Source organism: Acanthochromis polyacanthus, chromosome 6, assembly GCF_021347895.1.
Source record: "Acanthochromis polyacanthus isolate Apoly-LR-REF ecotype Palm Island chromosome 6, KAUST_Apoly_ChrSc, whole genome shotgun sequence".
NCBI classification, from domain to species: domain Eukaryota; kingdom Metazoa; phylum Chordata; class Actinopteri; family Pomacentridae; genus Acanthochromis; species Acanthochromis polyacanthus.
In genome coordinates, this window is record NC_067118.1 from 7,082,102 (window position 1) to 7,102,858 (window position 20,757).

The following is a 20,757-nucleotide window of genomic DNA, read 5'->3' on the forward strand; positions in this document are numbered from 1 at the left end:
TGCTTCACCACGCTGAACGAATCTCCAACAACTTGCTCCTCTGTTCACTGTTTCTGAGTCATGCTGCATTTATTCTATTGATGCAGTGCATTTTATTTAGTGCTCAGTCTAAAATTGTTGAAATTAACTTGAATCGTGTGCCTGAATTCACTCAAAATTTGCCCAAAGTAACAAAAAAATGTCAAAAAAGATTGAATAACCATTGAAAACTACTGAAAATTTGTTCAAAACGACAATAATTGAGTCAATATGGACAATTTTGAGTCTCTACTCAATTGAAAAAAGCGGGTTTAGCAGCTTGTGTGTTTTGTTTTGGTCTCTGGAATGTGACATTAACTTAGCATCAAGTGCAGATTCAATATTTGCATCAAAACAAGCAAAACAAACAGAAAAAAGTGATCATTTTCGTGGCTAAATTCATGTGTTCTTGAAGAAAACAGCGTCTCCACCGGTTCTGTGAGAAGCACAATTACAGCACTTTATTGTTCATAAATGAAAAATGAAAACATAAAACAAATACACACAATTCAAAGAACACATATTAAACACAACTACCTTTCTTGGGAAAAGAAAAAAGAAAAAGGCTTTCACTTTTTGCGGATGTCAGTATCGGTGGTTACTGTGCAGTCTCATGGAGGAAAAGAAACATCGAGCTAAAGTGGTGGAAATAGAAAGCAAGTAGAGCAGAGTGGCGGCTAATGAGCAGAAAGGCTGCGAAAACAAGATGAAATGCTCCTTTATACGGAGAGACGAGGAGAATAGGTCAGAGAAACCATAAAAAAAGAAAACATAAAAAAATAAAATCTAATCAGGATAAAAGCAAAAACAAAACTGTTATTTCATTTATATATAGATATATTATTTTGCAAAACAAAAAAAAAACTTGTTTTTGTTAAAAAATAAACATGAGAAAATACCAGCCACCAAAGCGACACCTATTGTTAAGCATACGATGTAGAACATATGAGGCTACCTTACACACAGGTAATAGCAAATATTTAGGGTACATGTACGGCAACGTCTGTCCAAACATGTCTAAAAGACTGTACAAATTTACACTAGCTAGCTGGGTATTTAACTACATGAAAAACAATGGATTATCCGGTCAGCTTCAGAGCTACACCTCAAAACAACTCAACGTTTCCAGCCCCGCTCAGAGGCTCGGCGGCTGAATCAACGTTAATAACTCCTTATCTCAGCGTAGTAAAGGATCCAGAAGGCAGAAAACTTCTTTTGTCTGTTTGTTTGGTGTAACTTCACTGTCTCTGACCGCTTGAGGGGGAAAAAAAACATTAAAATTGAGTTCACAGATCTTTACACGGATCCTAGCTGCTCGTACAGTCCTGCCTCTGCATGTCATTGGATGGCTTGTTTGGCGTTCTTCAGCGTCCTTCACTTCGTTCGAGGCAGATTTGTTGGCGTGAATCAAACCTTCAGCGTCTCTCTGACTGTGAGTCTTTTATCTTTTTTTTGTATCTTCCTCCGTCAGACCTGCTGTTTGCCCAGCTGGGCTCCATCTCTGCTGCTCCGTGCAGACGATGGAACAAACTTGGGGATGATGATGGGCAGAGTGTCTCTTCCTGTAGCAGCCGGCCGTCCTGAGCCCTCCGCCGGCCCGAAGCCGTTCTCCACGTGTCCTCCTTCATCCTCATCATCATCGTCCTCGTCATCCTCGTCGTCTTCATCATCGTCGTCGTCATCGTCTGACATGTCGTCCAGATCTGAAACCATCTTGGCCCCTGTCCTTGGCTCCGTTCTCTCCTGAGCTCCAGTAAGCTGACGGTTACCATGGCGACGCGCCTCTCCCTCCAGTTCCTTGCTATCCTTCTGCTGCTCCTCCTCATCGCTGTCAGAGTCGATGGCGATGGGCTCGGAGAGGTCTAGAGGCATTTTCTGTGGTAAGAGGCTGTTGATTGTCTTGGTTTGGTCTCTGCTGGCACAGTTGGGACTCGGGCCGGGCGGTTTGGTGCTGTCCACGCTCCGGGCCGGCTTCCCCTCCGGAGCTCCGTTAGCAGCCACCAGCTCTTTGTGTCTCTGCAGCGCCTCCTCCGACAAACCCATGCGCGTCCTGGACGTCCGCCGTTTGCTCTGCCGGCCCTCGTACGAGCCGCCCTGAGCGAACGCCAGCTCGTGGCTCACTTTGCTGAGCTCGTGCATGCTGAAGCCCAGCAGCACGCTGGAGCCCTGGCTCTCACACTCCTGCACACATTTCCTCCTCCTGTTCACAAAGTGGCTGGAGATGTCGGACTTCCACAGCCACAGACTGGACGCCAGCTTCTCCACCTCCCGCTGCGTCGGATACGGCGCCCGGTTGAAATAGAGAGTTAAAAAAGCCTTCCTGGATTCATACGACTGGTTCTCATGTCCTTTGGGGTCCAGAGCTAGAACCACGGGCTCGTCAGGATTCTCTACGAACGCTGACGGACCGTTGCTGTCCCGAGGGTGGGCCCGTTCCCCAGGAGGGCCAGGCCTCCTTCGTTTTGGTGCACTAGTGTCAGAACTATCGAAGCTGGACCGTTTGAGAGCGCTGCTCGGGGCCGGGACGACCCGAGAGGAATGAGCCGCTCGGCTGTCCTGTCCGTTCTGGGATTTCCCGACACCTCGACAGTGCACCAGGTGTAGCGTGATGGTGGAGGCCGTCATGTTGCTGGTGTAAACCCCCAGACAGTGAATACACTTGTAGGTGAGTTTCTTTTCTACGGGGTGGACTGTCTGGATCACCTGGTGCCTCTCCCTCAGGTGGTGGGCCAGAGAGTCTGAGATGGGGCCCTTGAGGATGGAGAAGCAAAGAGGACACAGTGTTTTGCCCACATCCCTCTTGTAGGGCACCGAGGCCTGAGGAGCGCTCTTAGCTGGAGCTCCATCGGTGGCTCCTGAAGGTGCTTTGGGCGGATGCTGAGGCAGTAACCTCTTGGCTGATAGCAGAGAAGCAGACAAGGCTGAGGACATGGAGGTGTTGTTGTTCTGAGCGTGAAACGCCACTGACTCCTCCGGAGCGTCTCTCATGTTGTATGTAGTGACGATCAACTGAACATTTTTGGGATTCCCCTGCTGCAGCGTGAGGTCAAAGGTCAGAGGAGAGTCGGTTCGTGGGCCGACCCTCTCGTCTGGATGCGACAGCCGCATGTGAGCCACCATCTTCTCCACGTCATTGAAGGTGGCGCGACAGTGAGGGCAGGACAGACCGTGGATCAGCATGTGGTTCAACAGCGTGTCGCTGGGCAGGTAACGGTTGCAGTAGAGACACTTGCTGGTGAAGTTGTGGATCTTCATGATGTAGTTTGCCACAGCAGGCACCTTCTCCGCTTTGTGCTCTTTCTCAAAGTGAGAACTATAAACGTTCTCTGGGAAGAGCTCATTGCAGATGGTGCAGATCTTCCACTTCTGGGTGTAGGACGTGCCGAGCACCGAGGAGCCTTTCTTGGCCGTGACGGAGGCCACGGTTGTAGCTGCTGCCTGGACACGTGAACCCAGCGGGTTGGATTTGAGTGAGGAGGAGGAACCAACGACCACTGGACTCCGCAGGCTGCCTCCAGAAATAAGCTGCTTTGCTGCATGTGACTGCTGCGGCACAGAAACCTGGGCGTTCCCCGGTAAAGAAACCCTCACCTGCTGGTTTCCGATGGAGAACGGCTGCATGGATCCGGCCTTTAATCCTATCGCATCATGTTTCATCCCAGACAGAAGACTCTGAGAATTGAAGCCGGTCTTTGAAGCGATGACGACTCGGCTCAGGTGCTGCGAGCCAGTCGACCTGGTGGTTGCCATGACGGCGCCTTTAGGGCCCATCCCGATGATGGTCTTGTCTCCTTGTGTTTTGGGGGGGATCATGATGATGGGTTTGGGACGGGGGACGATCACGCTGGTGTGTCCGATCATGGCGGTCACCTGGTAGCCGATCCTCTCGTGGTCCTCAATGACGTGCTGGACCAGCGCCTCGTAGGTCCGTGGAACAAACAGACACTTCTTGCAGTGAATCTGGTTGCTGTTTACATTGTTTGTGTTACTACCGTCCGTACTGCCACCATTCTGAGAGTTTGCTTTCTCTCCAGGCTTCACAATGTAGGGCTGGGCCACCTGCTGAAAGTGTTCCCGGTAGATGTGCTTTCGCACCACATTGTACAAAGGGTCCCTGTAGGTGCACTTCTTGCAGTAGTACACCGCCTGCTCCACACTGTCCCCGCTCCTCTTCAGCACACCGTCCTTCATCATGATCCCACCAGCTCCCGCCACCATCCCACCGGGGCCCTGCCGCACGGTGTTATTGGGCATGTGGAACAGTTTAATGTGTGTTTCCAGAGTTTTTTTGTTGCCATTGTAAGTGCAGTAGGGGCAGTTGAGCAGAATGTTGTTCTCAAAGTCCTCGCTGTGGACGTTACGGAAGTGGCTCTTGTATGCAGAGAAGTACTTGGATGAAAAGAGGCAGCCGGAGCAGCAGAAAGGCTTTGATCTGTAGTCCTGGAGATACAGAGAGGAGGAAAGACTTCATGAGACATAAAACACAGTGCATTCATACAGTTTTATGCTGCTGTGACGTCGGCAAACCTCACAATAAGTCCATTTTGATAATCTTCTCCTCACTATAAATCAGAACAGTAAAACTTGTGTTATTATGGGTGACTTTAACATCGACATTTCGAAAAGGATACAAGAGTTAAGGACTTTTTAAATGTCCTTTACTCTTCTTCATTTCATCTAACAGTTGATAAATATACACGTGTTAAAGGAAAAAGTAAGTCAGTCATTGATAACATAATAACTAATATTGAAAACATTGGTTGTGAATCAGCTGTCATTATATCTGACACTTCAGATCACTACCCTATTGTATTTTTTACAAATTGGGCTAAAAGAGTCCAGAATCCACGTGTAAAAAGGAAAGTAAAAATTCTTAATAATAAAATCCTGACAAACTTTAATCAACATCTTCTAACAAAAAGTTGGGATGCAATATATAATACCACTGACCCCAATTATGCTTATGATTATTTAATTGATGAAATCATTAACTCTATAAACATAATTATTCCTGAAAAGAATATTAAGCAAAACAAGAAAAAACATCCATGGATTACAAATGGAATTCTAAAATCTATCAAACACAAGGACAAACTGTACAAACAATATAGGATGGATCCAAACTCTATTAATAAAATGACATACACAAAATACAAGAATAAATTAACAAGTTTAATAAGATCTAGTAAACAAAACTATTTCACCTATCAACTCAAAAAAGCATCTGGGGATCAGAAGAAATCGTGGAAGGTGTTGAATGAAGTTCTTGGCCGTAATAACAAATTACCTCTTATCCCTGACATTGTAGAGCAACCCCAAACAGATAATTACAATAAGTTAGACTACATAGCAAATGACTTCAATAATTTCTTTGCTACGGTTGGAAAAAAACTATCCCAACAAATTCAGCAACCTAGAGGAGGAACCTATAGAGATTACTTGCAAAATTCTTATTCTAGCTCAGGCTACCTCAAACCCACTTGCAAATATGAGATAATAAACATCATTACAAAAATGAAGAGTTCCTACACGGCTGGTGCCGATGGAATCAGTAGCATGATTCTTAAAGCCATTGTGAACGTCATAGCCGAGCCACTAGCACACATTATTAATTTATCATTACAATATGGTATTGTTCCTACTCAGGCCAAAGTGGCAAAAATTATACCAATATACAAGTCTGGGGATAAAAACGACATTCAAAATTATAGACCAATATCAATTTTGCCAACCATGTCAAAGGTACTTGAAAGAGTGGTATACTCCAGACTTGTAAGTTACCTTGATAAATATAGTATATTAACTTCCTCACAATACGGCTTTAGGAAAAACAGAAACACAAGCATGGCTACTTTAGATCTTGTTGAAAAAATTAATGATGCTTTTGAGAGAGGCGAAGTTGGTGTTGGTGTATTTCTCGATCTCTCAAAGGCATTTGACACTATAGATTTTTCAATTTTACTCGGTAAATTATCGCACTATGGTGTCAGGGGTATTGCTCTTCAAGGACTATGTCTATGGAAGACAGCAATATGTAAACTTAGAAGATGCTAACTCTAAAATGGCAAATATAGAATATGGTGTCCCTCAGGGCTCCATTCTGGGACCTTAATTGTTTATTGCTTACGTTAACGATTTTGTAAACTGCTCAACTGATATTCATAAAATCCTTTTTGCAGACGACACAAATCTTTTTGTGTCACATGAGGACATTGACCAGCTTGAAAATAATTTAAATAGGGAATTAGCGAAGGTTAACACCTGGTTTAAATGTAATAAGTTATCATTAAATGTCAGTAAGACCTTTCACATTGTCTCCCGTTCTAGCAGTCGAGTAGAAGATTATGACATGAACATAACTACTGACGGCAGAGCTATTGCTAAAGTTGATTCCATTAAATTCTTGGGAGTTTATATTGACCAATTTATAAAATTTAAAACACATATAAATGAACTTGTTAAAAAATTATCAAAAATTGCTGGTATTTTTTTCAAAATTAGACACTTACTTCCTTTTGATGCTCTTTTATCGTTGTATATATCTTTGTTTGAGTCTCATTTGATTTACTGTAACTTTATCTGGAATAATACACATCCTACCTATACAAACAAACTCCTAATATTACAAAAGAAAGCTGTAAGAGCAATTACATGGTCTATGCGAAATTGTCCCTGAAATCCTCTCTTCCATAGATGTGGCCTATTGAAGCTTCCTGAACGTAACATCTATAGCATTGCTTGCACAATGTATAATGTTGTCCATGGATTGAACACTGATTTATGTAAACTTATTCCCATTCACTCATCCTCTCACCCATATGAAACCAGAAATAAGCATCTTTTACATGGTAAGGATAGAACAATGACCTGTACTAAATACAGTATATGTTACAATGGTCCACAAATATGGAATGAGTTGAACAACAATCTAACACAATCCTCTACATTGTCAATATTTAAAAGGCAACTCAAAAATCAACTATTGGGGAGATATATAACTAAATGAATACTACATTAAAAAAAAAAAAAGAAAGAGACGAATAAGTGTTTACTTTGTTTAGGATTCACCTCAAAAGTCTTATCATTATAAACATTTGTGTTTATTACATTTAACTGAAAAGCAGGACACGCTGTCTTCATGTATTGCTTCTATATCTTATGTATATGTGCATATGAATATGTGTATGTATATATATTTAATTTTGTGTTATTTAATTATGGTTTATGGGTGCACTTTGGTGTTGACAAGCTGTTCCTCATTTCACAGACTGTTAACTGGTGGAAGGGTGGACATGGACCCCTGTCTGTAAGCGTGAGCTTTTTGGAAGTTCATTTTTTCACAACTTAAAAAACAACATATAATATGAATGTAAATAAAATTGTGAAATAAACAAATAAACAAACAATAAACAAACAATAATACGACAGAATCACAGGAAAATATGTGAGGACGTCACTAACCTGGACTTTGGTATGCGACGGCTCCCACATGCACACATCCTCCCAGCTGGTGTGCTTTATGTACACCTCAGGAGGAGTGAAGTCTTTATAGTCCTGACAAAAAGAATTCAGAATTAATACAAGATTCAACAAAGATGCAACCAATCAGGAGAAAACATCTGCAGATATCTGAGACATACACACGTGGACAAAATTGTTGGTACCCCTCAGTTAAAGAAGGAAAAACCCACAATTCTCACTGAAATCACTTGAAACTCACAAAAGTAACAATAAATAAAAATTTATTGAAAATTAAATAATCAAAAACAGCCATTACTTTTGAATTGTTGATTAACATAATTATTTAAAAAACAAACTAATGAAACAGGCCTGGACAAAAATGATGGTACCTCTATAAAAGATTGAAAACTATTTGACCAGAGTGACATGATTAACTCAGGTGTGTCATTTAATTGACATCACAAGTGTTTCCAAACTCATAATCAGTCAGTCTGCCTATTTAAAGGGAGACAAGTAGTCACCCTGCTGTTTGGTGAAAAGGTGTGTACCACACCGAACATGGACAACAGAAAGCGAAGGAGAGAATTGTCCCAGGACATCCGAAAAAAAATTATAGACAAACATCTTAAAGGTAAAGGCTATAAGACCATCTCTAAACAGCTTGAAGTTCCTGTGACAACAGTGGCTCATATTATTCAGAAGTTCAAGACCCACGGGACAGTAGCCAACCTCCCTGGACGTGGCCGCAAGAGGAAAATTGATGACAAATTGAAGAGACGGATCGTTGGAATTGTATCCAAAGAGCCCAGAGCAACCTCCAAAGAAATTAAAGGTGAACTCCAAGGCCAAGGTACATCAGTGTCAGATCGCACCATTCGTCGTTGTTTGAGCCAAAGTGGACTTCATGGGAGATGACCAAGGAGGACACCACTGCTGAAAAAAACTCATAAAAAAGCCAGACTGGAATTTGCAAAAATGCATGTTGACAAGCCACAAAGCTTCTGGGAGAATGTCCTTTGGACAGATGAGACCAAACTGGAGCTTTTTGGTAAGGCACATCAACTCTATGTTCATAGACTCAAAAACCAAGCATACGAAGAAAAGAACACTGTCCCTACGGTGAAACATGGAGGAGGCTCAGTAATGTTTTGGGGCTGCTTTGCTGCATCTGGCACAGGGTGTCTTGAAAGTGTGCAAGGTACGATGAAATCTGAAGACTATCAAGGCATTCTGGAGAGAAATGTGCTGCCTAGTGTCAGAAAGCTTGGTCTCAGTCGCAGGTCATGGGTCTTCCAACAGGACAACGATCCAAAACACACAGCCAAAAACACCCAAGAATGGCTGAGAGAAAAGTGTTGGACTATTCTAAAGTGGCCTTCTATGAGCCCAGATCTGAATCCCATTGAACATATGTGGAAGGAGCTGAAACATGCCATTTGGAGAAGACACCCATCAAACCTGAGACAACTGGAGCTGTTTGCTCATGAGGAGTGGGCCAAAATACCTGTTGACAGCTGCAGAACGCTCATTGACAAATACAGAAATCGTTTAATTGCAGTGATTGCCTCAAAAGGTTGTGCAACAAAATATTAAGTTATGGGTACCATCATTTTTGTCCAGCCCTATTTCATTAGTTTGTTTTTTTAAATAATTATGTTAATCAACAATTCAAAAGTGATGGCTGATTTTGATTATTTAATTTTCAATAAATTTTTATTTATTGTTACTTTTGTGAGTTTCGAGTGATTTCAGTGAGAATTGTGGGTTTTCCTTCTTTAACTGAGGGGTACCAACAATTTTGTCCACGTGTGTATGTAGAGATGGGGAAATATTTCTGTTTGTGACGATGCACCTTCACACCGGGACGACAAGACGGTTTCTGTGGAACTGTAGGCAACAGATTTGTTGATATTCAAGACTCCAAAATGTTCCTCTACTGCTTTTTATTCCAGTCAAACGCTGATTAGACAGAGGAGTCCAGCTTTTCTATTTTTTAAGGCTATTTCATAAGGTTGAGCTTAATGTCTCCTGGGAAACATGTTGATATAATGTTGGGACTGGAAAATAAGTCAATAGTTTGGTTTCTGGTTCACAGTTGTCGTGTCTGAATGAAGAACACGTTTATTATTTTGTACGTCTAAAACTCCATCTAATGTGAGCAAATCTGCATAATTCTCCTTGTTTGTGTCCAGGATTTTTATGCGTTTCACACAACTGGAAGCTGAACTCTGCTCGATTTCTGCTCTTAAACCATGAGAGCATCTTCCTCCAGCGCTAAGTGAGGCGTAACAGAACGAGGGCACGGTGTCAGCGAGGCCGACCACAATACTGTAACTGCTACGTTACGAGAATCCAGTTCATAAATTCACACCGTAATTCATCATCTACATTCATGTAGCAGTTACAGAGACCTCACTGTCGAATCCTCACAAGCACACAGCCAAATTAACTGATCCGTATGCTTCCAAAAGGGGAAAAATGTGCTGCTGTGGGAATAAGAATAAAGTAAGGAACTCTGGAAGCTTCCTAATAAACAGCTGAAAACACTGTAAACCAGCGGTGTCAAACTCATTCTAGTTTAGAGTCACATTCAGCTTCATTTGATCTCCAGTGACCAGTAAAATCACAGCATAATAACCTAGAAATGACCACAACTCCTAATCTAGCCTTTGTTTTAGTCCAAATATATTCACATTTAAGGAATTATCTTTTTACAAAACATTATCAACAACCTGAAATTTCTTTAAAAAATATATATATATTCAATTTCAACAACTTTATGCCATCATTTACACATGAAAACTTCCAGATCACAGAATGTCTACAAAGGAACGAAACATTTAGTCACAGCTATCTGGAAGTGAATGATTCCTTTATGATGAAAACGACAAAAAAAAGACAAAAAAGACAAAAAAATCCAACAAAAACAGGTCAAAACATGACAAAACGAGGCACTAAATGACAAAAACAAGACACAAAAAGTCAAAAAATGAGACCAAAAATGACAACAGTGAGAAACAAAACAAAAAACGACAAACAACACAAGCGAGACAAAAAGGAAACACAAAACGACAAAAAGACGAGAAAACGACTAAAACGTGAGGCAAACGACTAAAATCAGACAAAAAAACAAACAAAAACAAGACAAAACATTAGAAAAATGAGACAGAAAAGAACAATGAACAATCTAGTATTTTACTTTATGATCAAAACAACTTGTCATGGTCTAGAAATGATTTGAAATTTAAAGTTTTACAAATTAACAATCTGCAGTTAATGGCCTCTCTGTAATTTTTACACTTTACAAAGTCGAGACACAACAAGCCAAAACAAGAAATAAAACCACAAAAAATGAGACAAATCACACAAAACAAAAATAAACACACAAAAACTTAGCCAAGAGGTTAGAAAGCAACAAAAAATAGACAAACGATAAAAACAAGACAAAACAAAAAAGACAGAAGTGAGAAACAAAACGAGAAATACACAAGAAAAATGACAAAAGTCAGACAAAAAATGACAAAAACAACAAAAATTAGACAAAATATTAGAAAAATTAGAAACAAAATGACAAAAACAAGACAAAAAAATTACACAAATGAGACAAAAATGAACAAAAAAGAGAAACAAAACAACAAAAACATGAGATAAATGACAAAAGTCAGACAAAAATGAGACGCAAAATGACAAAAGAACAATTTTACTTTATGATCAGGGCCGGTTTTGGCCCACGGGCCTCATGTTTGACACCCTGCTGTAAAGTGTAAAAACGCCTGCGTACCTCCAGGTGATCTCTGCAGAATTCCAGGCCAATGTCTCCCAGGACCTTCTTGACATTTTTCCTCGCTTTCCGCAGACTGCCCAGGTTGTTGACGGGGAGCTGGAACATTCTGCCTGCCTGGATAGAAAACACACAAACAGGACGTCGTCAGCAGGTGGAGGTGGAATCTGGACAGGTGTCTGGTAACTGAAGCTGAGGGTCGGGAAACAAACAGCTAACTCTCGTTTAGAAACAGCAAGTTAACCGTTTATTTCCTGACCTTTGGCTTCACTTCATAATTAACAGTTTAAAAAGGAAGCTGTGCTCAAAAGGCCTTGAAACTATTAACCATCTGTTAAATTAATACTTTTGGCATTAAAACATAATTACAGACAGCAAGTCATTGTACCATTTGTAGGAAGAGTCACCTGGTCAGGAGGTTATTCTGCAATAGATTACGGAGCCAGAATATGCCCTCTTACTGCTAAACCACAGGTGTGTGAGCAGCATTAGTGGTGGCTCTGCTCCATTCCACAGTCCCAGTAGGATGTGACAGTACGGACAATACAAGAACCCCAAGACAAAAGCAGCCAAGTTTAATTTTAAAAACTACACACCTGTGCTTTTCCTGTCTCCCTGGCCTGGTAGCAAAGCTTCCAACCCACAACAAAGAGTGTAACAGGCTGACACAAACACGGTTCCAGAAAACCTTTTCAAACTCCATAGTGACAAAACATAAAAAGGCACCTTGTGGAGTTTTTGAACTGCAGCAGCGCTACGGAGCGGGATCATTTTATGAGTGGGTCATCGTGTTGGATGCGTCGTTCATGTGCACAAGGATGCTCCCCCACACTGGTGACGAGACGCACAGCGCTGCCGCTGGCTCACACTCTTTCACACGTCAGCAACGTGCAAAGACGTGCAGAAACACAGCGGCAAAGACACACCATGCATTAGTAACATCGAATGTAAAAAATAAGTGTTGTTATTGAGGGAGCTTTGTTTACACAAAGCTAAACTCGACGAGTTGCTTTTGGGTCATTCTGCCTCAACTCACCAAACGCTCCACACCTCACCATCTTCAACCTGACAGATTATATTTAAAAAAGTGGTGAATGTTTGAGTTGATCGTATGTGAAATACGGGCTCACAGGTGGCATTAGCTTTGGAGTTATGACTTCTGAAACAAGGTGCAGTCTTGTCAATTTTTGTGTAATTATTCCACCAAGGAACGCAGCAGACTTATGTGATGATCGACGTATGTTTGTCCACCCGTCTGTCTGTCTGTTAGCAACATTATTCAAAAACACAGTAACGGATTTGGATGAAATTTTCTGGGAAGGTCAGAAATGACACAAAGACCAAGTGACTAGATTTTGGCAGTGATGCAGCTTATAGTCTGGATCCATGGATTTGTTAAAGATTTCTGTATCATTGCCAGATAGCGGCACAGCGTCACTGTAACCATGACAACAAGCGAACACTACATCAGCTGCCTGCTGATGATCACATGATTGTGATCCTACTACAAATCCACCACTGAGGACTTATCAGGACTTATCCACCAGAAATGATTCAAGGAACAATTGATTAAATGATGGGGTGTGTTTCTGAGTCCCATCAATTCCCGCCGCCTGCTACATATTTAGGTCCCGTGAGTCCGTCTCCGTACATAATGAACACATGCATGACACATGCCTGTGCTCAGTGTAAGGTCATTGTGTTTGTGGGCTCATCTATATTAAATGGACACGTTCTATGTTGCCATGATTCCTGATCATCAATAATAAACAAATGCTGCATTTCTAACAATGTCGTATGGGGGAATAGACAGCCTTGGAGGAGTACTGCTCTCTCTGAGTGCTTTTCTAGTTTTCTTTGAGCCAATTAATGTTTGAAGAGCCATAACTGGAGAAACAATGTAGTTAGAGTCCTGGTATTTTGCAGGTCCACTGATATGTACATGTGGTCTTTAATGGTACAAACCTGCTTTGATAGAATAATACAAACCAGTTCTATGATTATGTCAATATGGTTAAAAAAATTCAATGTTTCTGTTTCCTCCGAGACTCCACGTATTTAAATAATCAGATAACTGGTTTGTATTATTCTATCAAAACAAGGTTGTACCACTGAAGACCAGATCTACATATCAGTGAACCTGCAAGATTTCAAGACTCTATCCAATGTAATTCTGAAGTTATGACACTTCATTGATCCACAGACTAGTGCGAAAAATACAAGGCAAAAAATTTACTTACTAACATGCACAGACAAAAAAAACGCTGACACATATGAGAAGGTCAGGTGTGGACTTTTATTTATTTATTTTTTAAATATGATGAACTGAGGTAGCCTAGCCGCGCTAGACAACCCACGGCAACAAATTTAATTCTCTGCCAGGGTGGGTCTAGTTACCCTCGGTAAGCCTCGAGGTTGGATGCTCCTAAAACTGGCCGACGAATCACCATGAAGTGTAGAGTCAGAAGGCGGGAGTAACTAAGTGACGACAGAGACGCGATGATTCTGACAGAAACAACCGGAAACGACCATAGAAACAAGGATAGACAAGAAGATGGCTGCGCACAATTTTATGAGCATCCCACCTCGAGGCTTACCGAGGGTAACGAGACCGACCCTGGCAGAGAATTAAATTCGTTGCCGTGGGTTGTCTAGCGCGGCTAGGCTATGAGCTTCACCTATTGACTGTATAAATAAGGCTTCGCCGAACGCCCGCATCCTCTGATTTCCGGCGCTCTAGGAACTATGTCAGCCTATTCGTTGCGCTGATTGGTTGTATACCTATCCAATTGCTGCAGAGTGATTTGAAAGACAACCTTTTAGCCCTCCTCCCTCCCTGTCAAGAGTTCCTAGACCCTTGCATCTTCAGACCTGGGTGGAGCACGGCTAGGCTAGAACTGAGGTGGAATGACCTGGTTTTGTAATGTGAGCCTCATGTCTACTAAAGCTACAAAGAAAGACTTGACAAAATTCTATTTTTTTTAGTTATAGCATACAGAAGTTTTGATCTGACCTCTTTTAACCCAAATCTAGCGGTGAAACGTTGCTAACAGGAAGACAAACCAGCATCCTCTCATTCATCACACCATTATCAATATCAATAGACTTATTATTTGAAGAGTCACAGTTTGCCAGAAGAAGCTAATGCTATTAAATTCACTTCTATCATTATTCATCATATGACATGAAGCTAAGCTCAATAATATGCTGTTATGCTTTTATTTTCAGAATCCAAAGTCTAATGATGCTACCAAAAAGACCTGACAAAATGTAATTTTTTTGGTTAAAACATCCTGAAGTTTTGAGCCGACCCAACTTTAGCGGTCAAAGGTGGCTCACAGGAAGACAAACCCAATGGTTCCATCCAAAATAAAGCTAAACCAACATCCTTCCATTCAATATTCAATGAACACCATCTATAGGTACATCATTAAAGAGCCACAGTGTGCCAGAAGAATGAAATCCACGTCCATCATTATCCAACATATCACACGAAGCTAAACTCAGTGATTTGCAGCTAGCCTTTTAATTTATGAACCTAAAGTCTAATGACGCTACCCAAAAAATGCACAAAATTTTCTTTTTTTGGTTACAACATCCTGATGTTTTGATCATATCCAACTTTAACGGTCAAAAGTGGCTAACAGGAAGACAAATCCAATGGTTCCATACAAAATAAAGCTAAAACCACATCCTTTCATTGTTTTTTTTAAAAAAGAAGACAAAATATATTGAAGCCTGTGTAAAGAGGATGAATCATATTGGAAGCCGATACAACAAGACTGAAACATACTGGCAGTCGGATTAAATAGGCTGAAACATATGGCTAGCCAATAGAAAGAGGATAAAACAGACCAGGAACCAGTTTGTCAAGGTTGAAACACATTGGGAGCTGATATAAAGAGGCAGGAATAACTGGGAGCCAGTGCAACAAGGATGAAAGAATAACGAACATGAATATGAACAACCACCTAACAATAGTACATCAAAGTGTAAAAGGTCTCATTTCCTCACCAGCAGGTGGTGCTATGAGTGGACACTGGCATATGGACGTGATCCGGGCAGGACTGTGACCAATCATGTAAAGTTTGAGGCAGACTGGAGCATGAAGAGGGGATTTATACAGCACTTCCTGTTTCATGGCGAAGCATCAACCTTCAGAGGGTCGCCATGGCAACGCCCTTCGGCTTGCTCGGACGATTGTGACAAGTTTTCAACCATGAGGCGTGTTGTATACACTGTCCAAATTTGAGGTCTCCTGGAGTGACGCCCTGTGAGTTTACAGCTCTTGAAAATGACAAAAATCACCAAATTTCTCACACTTAATTCAAAATGACGGATTTCCTGTTGGCTTTAGGGCATGGGTTCAAGAGCCACCATTCGATGCTCGGACCCTAATAAAGCTAAACCAACATCCTCCCATTCATCATTCAATTAACACCATCTATAGGTTCATGATTTAAAAAGTCTGAGTTTATATGAAGCTAAGCTCAATGACTTGCAGTTATACTTTTGCCTTGTGGGCCTGATTCCTACTAAAACTACTAAAAAAGAACAAACAAATTACCTTTTTTTCTCTTGAAGTTCTGATCTGACCCAGCTGAACAAAACCTTAGAGGTCAAAGGTGGCGAACAGAAAAGCCAAGTCACTGCTACCATACAAAATAAAGCTAAACCAACATCCTCCCATTCATCGTTCAATGAACACCATCTATTGGTCCATCATTTAAAGAGTCACAGTTTGCCAGAAGAAGCAAATCCAATTCTATTCACTTCTATCATTATTTGTCATATTACACGAAGCTAAACTCAATGATTTATGGGTATACTTTGCACAAAATTATGTGTTTTCTCATTACAACAGACTAAAGTTTTGAATCAACCCAACTTTAGTAATCAAAGGGAACACAAATCCACTAGTTTCATACAAAACAAAGTTAAACCAACATCCTTCCATTCACCACTCAATCAATATCATCTATAGGTTCATGATTTAAAAAACTAAATTTACACTTAGTCATACTACATAAAGCTAAGCTCAATGATTTGCTGTTCAACTTTTGCACTGTGGGCCTGATTTCTACTAAAACTACTTAAAAAAGAACATGCAAAATTATCTTGTTTTTCTCTCGAAGTTTTGATCTGACCCGTCTGAACCAAACTTTGGCGGTCAAAGGTGGCTAACAGAAAAGCCAAGTCACTGCTACCATACAAATTAAAGCTAAACCAACATCCTTCCATTTACAACTCAATGAACACAATCTATAGATTCATGATTTAAAAAGCCAAGTTTACACAAACTCATATTACGCAAAGCTATGCTCACTGATTTGCTGTTATACATTTGCATTGTGGGCCAAAAAAGAACAGACAAAAATATATTTTTTTCTCTCGAAGATCTAATCTGAGTTGGCTGAGCCAAACGTTAGTGGTCAAAGGAGGGAAACAGAAAAGCCAAGTCACAGGTTCCACTCAGAATACAGTTCAACTAGCTCCCCATGTCATCATCATCAGCGCTGACAGACTGATTATTTAAAGAATCACGGCTTGCCAGAAGAAGCACACCCCAATAAATGTACTTCCATCTATTCAGATCAAAGCTGTAATGTTGTGAGGTCAAAGGTCACGGATGCACAACAACCTCGAAGGACAACAGCTCCGACAAACAGCAGACCTCAGCTTGTTTCACTTTCTAGAAAAGAGCAGAAGAAGAAAAGGGGGACAACAACGTGAGGTTCCACCAGCTGTGTGACCCGGCGAGGAGACAATTCTGTCCGTCCATCTCACGCTTCCCCCTGCTTCCTCCCATGGCTCATAGGTGGCGCTAGAGAGAGGCCTCCATTATGTAAGCCCACCTATATTCTGCCTGCCCCCTTTTTTTTCCTCCCTCGCCTCGCAATGCCATCACAGAATGGCGCCTCCTATTGAGTCAGCAGCAGCCTCTACAATATGTCTGCAGTGGAGGGAGGGAGGGAGAGGGAGGGAGGGAGAGGGGGGAGGAAAGGGATGTTGGAAGGGAGGAAGGGGGAGGGACAGAAGGAGGCGAGAGAGATCGGGGAAGAGGTGGGGGGGAGGGCGAGAGACAGGGAGAGAGAGGATGAGGTGGAGGGGATGAGGGAGTTGGGAGGGAGAGATGAGAGAGGAAAGGGGAGAGGAGGGAGAGCGAGCGACGGAAGTGGAAGAGGGGGAAGGGATGGAGGGAGGCAAGGAGGTCGGACAGACAGGCTCAGAGAGGGGGGAGAAAATGAGAGAGGGTGAGAGAAAGAAGGGGGCGACGGATGGGAGGGGGAGGAAGCAAAGCAAAAAAAAATAAATGGGAGAGAGAGGAATAAAAGCCAAGGAGAGGCTGACTGAGTGGGAGGAAAAGGGAGGGAGACGGGAGGGAGGGAGGAGAGGCAGGAGGAGGCTGCTGTCGGCTCTGCTGGCAGAAAACAGGTTTCCCCCTTTTACAGTGGTGAAAAACAGCAAGAAGAAGAAGAAGAAAAACCAAGAGGCCTCGGGTTTCCTCAAAGCTGATTCTCCTCCTATAATGTGTTTGCAGCTTCAGGTGACATCTACAGTGATGGCAGGAAAAACAAAAAGTTGCACAGAGGTTAGTCGTAAAATGCACACCTGTCTGCAGCCATTAGTGGGAAAAGTTGAGCTCTGAGAGTAAACCAATACATAGAAAGATCAAAGGATAGATAGATCAATAGATGGATAGATACATAGATAGATGTGTTAGTCATCTACTTGGGGAAATTCAAAGTATCCAAACATGTCACATTGAAGAAGACAGATATTTTTGTTGATGTTTTTAACTACAATCATAACGTCACACCTTATTAATCAAGGTGTGAGAGCATCACAAGCCCAAGTGTCACCTTTAAATGTTTGGTTTTCCACAGAAAAAAAAACTCACATGATCCCATAAACCCTGTGCCACAACACACCAGAAAAACTACACCAGCTGCACTTCCATCAGCTTCCCTCCACGTTTGGATAATCTGCTCCGGTGTGGACACAGACAAACCCCATCGTAACATCTCTGATCAACATCTGGCACAATCCGGATCGATGGTTTTGGCAGGGAGCTGCTGCTGCCACTGACAAAGAATGGGGGCACACGGCGCTAGGTTAGCATGCTAAGCTAGCTCAACTCGCACCAACAACACAGACTGTGCTTGAACTAAAAGCTGCCATTTCTGTCCGTAATTCCGTTAATAATATGTTCTAGTGTTGTAAACAAACCAGCCGGGGGTAGCGACTGAACTTAGCGCAGCCGTTATTTCCAGAAAACGGACTGTTCCGACAGCCAAGTTACCTCAGCTGTAGTTCACCGCCACCCATCGCATCTCCGCAGGTAGCCGCCGCTAGCAGCAAACTCTCTCCGCCCGGAGGGTGAAGCCCAGCGGCGTTATGACACACAAGTTTACCTGCTTTCACATCCAGCGCTCCCGTGTGAGTGAAACGAGCCACCTCCGGGCTGCGTGAAGCGACGTGCGGACACTTTCTGCCCGCTCAGATATCTCGGTTATATCCGTTCAGGTGACAACTGGAGAGCCAGCCAGCCAGTGAGCCAGCCAGCCGCCCGGCCGTCGGTATACCCTCCAAACCCTCGCCGACAACGGGCTGTCCTCTTCCCTGTGGCCGGGAGCCTCCGAGCCTCATGAGACAATCAAAGCGTCCATTCTCCGGAGCGGTGAGGGCGGACACATGTCCCGGTGCTGGGGAGCAACTACCGGCGGAGACAACGGTGCCTATGATTGCCTGGCAGCCGATAACGCTGAGCCCATTCTCCTCTCTGACAGACAATACACATCCAGCGGAGAAACTGCCCTATCCAAAATGGCGCAAATAAAAGGGGCGGAAGTGACATCGACTTGATTAGCATAAATAATCTCCCCTCGCGAGCCCCGGCTCATTAAAACTCTTGATTGGTTTCTCAATCAGTTTGGCCAATTAAGGAAATAAAAGATGAAATAATTAATCTATTCCGTGCCAGTGAGGCTCCAGCGGGGCCTCGGGTTTCTGCGTCCGGCTCCGTGGGGTAAACAACCCGGCGCAGCAGTGGCGGGAAGCGGCCGACAGCGGGCGTCCTCCTGGAGTGGGTTACTAAGGCTGAGGCGCATGCGCAGTGTGGCTACATCTGGCGTTCCCCCCTCCCTTCCTCCCCTGCAGAGAGTCGGATGCACACAGAGCCTCAGCACTCAGCTGGAGCCGCACAACAAACGGCAGGTGGCGCTGTAGGATCTGAGCGGCCGGGACTACTTTCCTGCACAGGGGCAGCAGGTCAGTCATAAAGAAGATTTTAAAGCAGCAAGAAAAATGAGAAACAGCAACAGAAAATACCGTGAAGCACACTGAATCCAAACACAGCAACACCTGAAGGTAACCTGGAGCCTCTGTGTGAGGAGTGTGCATGTTCTCACCTTTACCTGTGTGGGTTTTATCCAGGTGTTCCAGCTCCCTCTATCCAAAACATGCATGGTAGCTTTAATTCATGCTTCTAAAGTGGCTGTAGCACATTTTAATTACAGTATTTTTATACATTTTATTGAGCATTTTCAATTTTTAGTACATTTTAAATCATAGTATGTATAATTTATTTCTAATTTTTATAAGATTTTTTAAAAAATATATTTTTACTCTCTGCTTCCTATTGTAACAACAGAAGTTTCCTTTGGGGATCAGTGAAGTATTTCTATTACATATTATTTATATTCTAATTTTAAAAACTAAAATTTTCTTCATATAATACTAGATTCTGTACAATATTTTTTTGTTTTATTAATTTATTACACTTCTTAGAAGTAGCTTTATTTACTTTTTATTCACTTATTTACATACTTTAGTCTATTCGATGTACTGACTTTTCCTTTTTTATTTTCATTATTTTATGAATTTTGACATCTATTTATTTGTACTTTTTCTGCTATATTTACATGTTGTGCTGTTGATGAAAGGACTTTAACTTCCTCATTCACTGTATATTTTTATTGTTCGTATTTAGTGAATTTTATACTTTATTTTGTACTTTAGTATATTTTCTTATTTATTTATGATTTTTTGGTATCTAAAGTATTTATATTCTATATTGTTTTTATTCTATATTTAAAAATGTACATTTTCTTCATACGGTAGAATCTGTGTAATATTTGTTGGATTTTATTTATTCGTTACTCCTCTTAGAACTAACTGTATTTAGTAAATTCTCAATTTATTCACTTACTTATGTATTTTAGTTTATTTGATGTACCTTTTCATGACTTTTTAAAATTTTTAATTCCTTTTTTTTCTGTTTTTCTGTATTTTAACCTCTCTTTATTTGTAGTTTTCTGTTTTTCTGTACTTGTTGCACCACTTACATGTTGTGCTGCTGTTTAAAGGACTTTAATTTCCTCACTCACTGTATACTTTTATTGTTTTATAATTTGACACTTTAAGGTGCGTTTTTCACATTTCAGTATGTTTTTAATCCTACCATATTTTACATTTTTTGTACATTTTATGCATTT

General features: G+C 41.8%; 1 protein-coding gene across 1 annotated transcript; it reads right to left on the reverse strand.

The window, feature by feature from the left end:
- Positions 1-452: 452 nt before the first annotated feature.
- adnpb (activity-dependent neuroprotector homeobox b) lies at positions 453-19,190 on the reverse strand. The gene is made up of 4 exons (XM_022208823.2): positions 18,676-19,190; positions 11,261-11,377; positions 7,480-7,572; positions 453-4,458 (listed from the first exon to the last, which is right to left on the reverse strand). Exons 2-4 carry the CDS (start codon positions 11,366-11,368, stop codon positions 1,486-1,488), a joined length of 3,174 nt encoding a protein of 1,057 aa, XP_022064515.1. The 5' UTR covers positions 11,369-11,377; positions 18,676-19,190; the 3' UTR covers positions 453-1,485.
- Between the last annotated feature and the right edge of the window lie 1,567 nt (positions 19,191-20,757).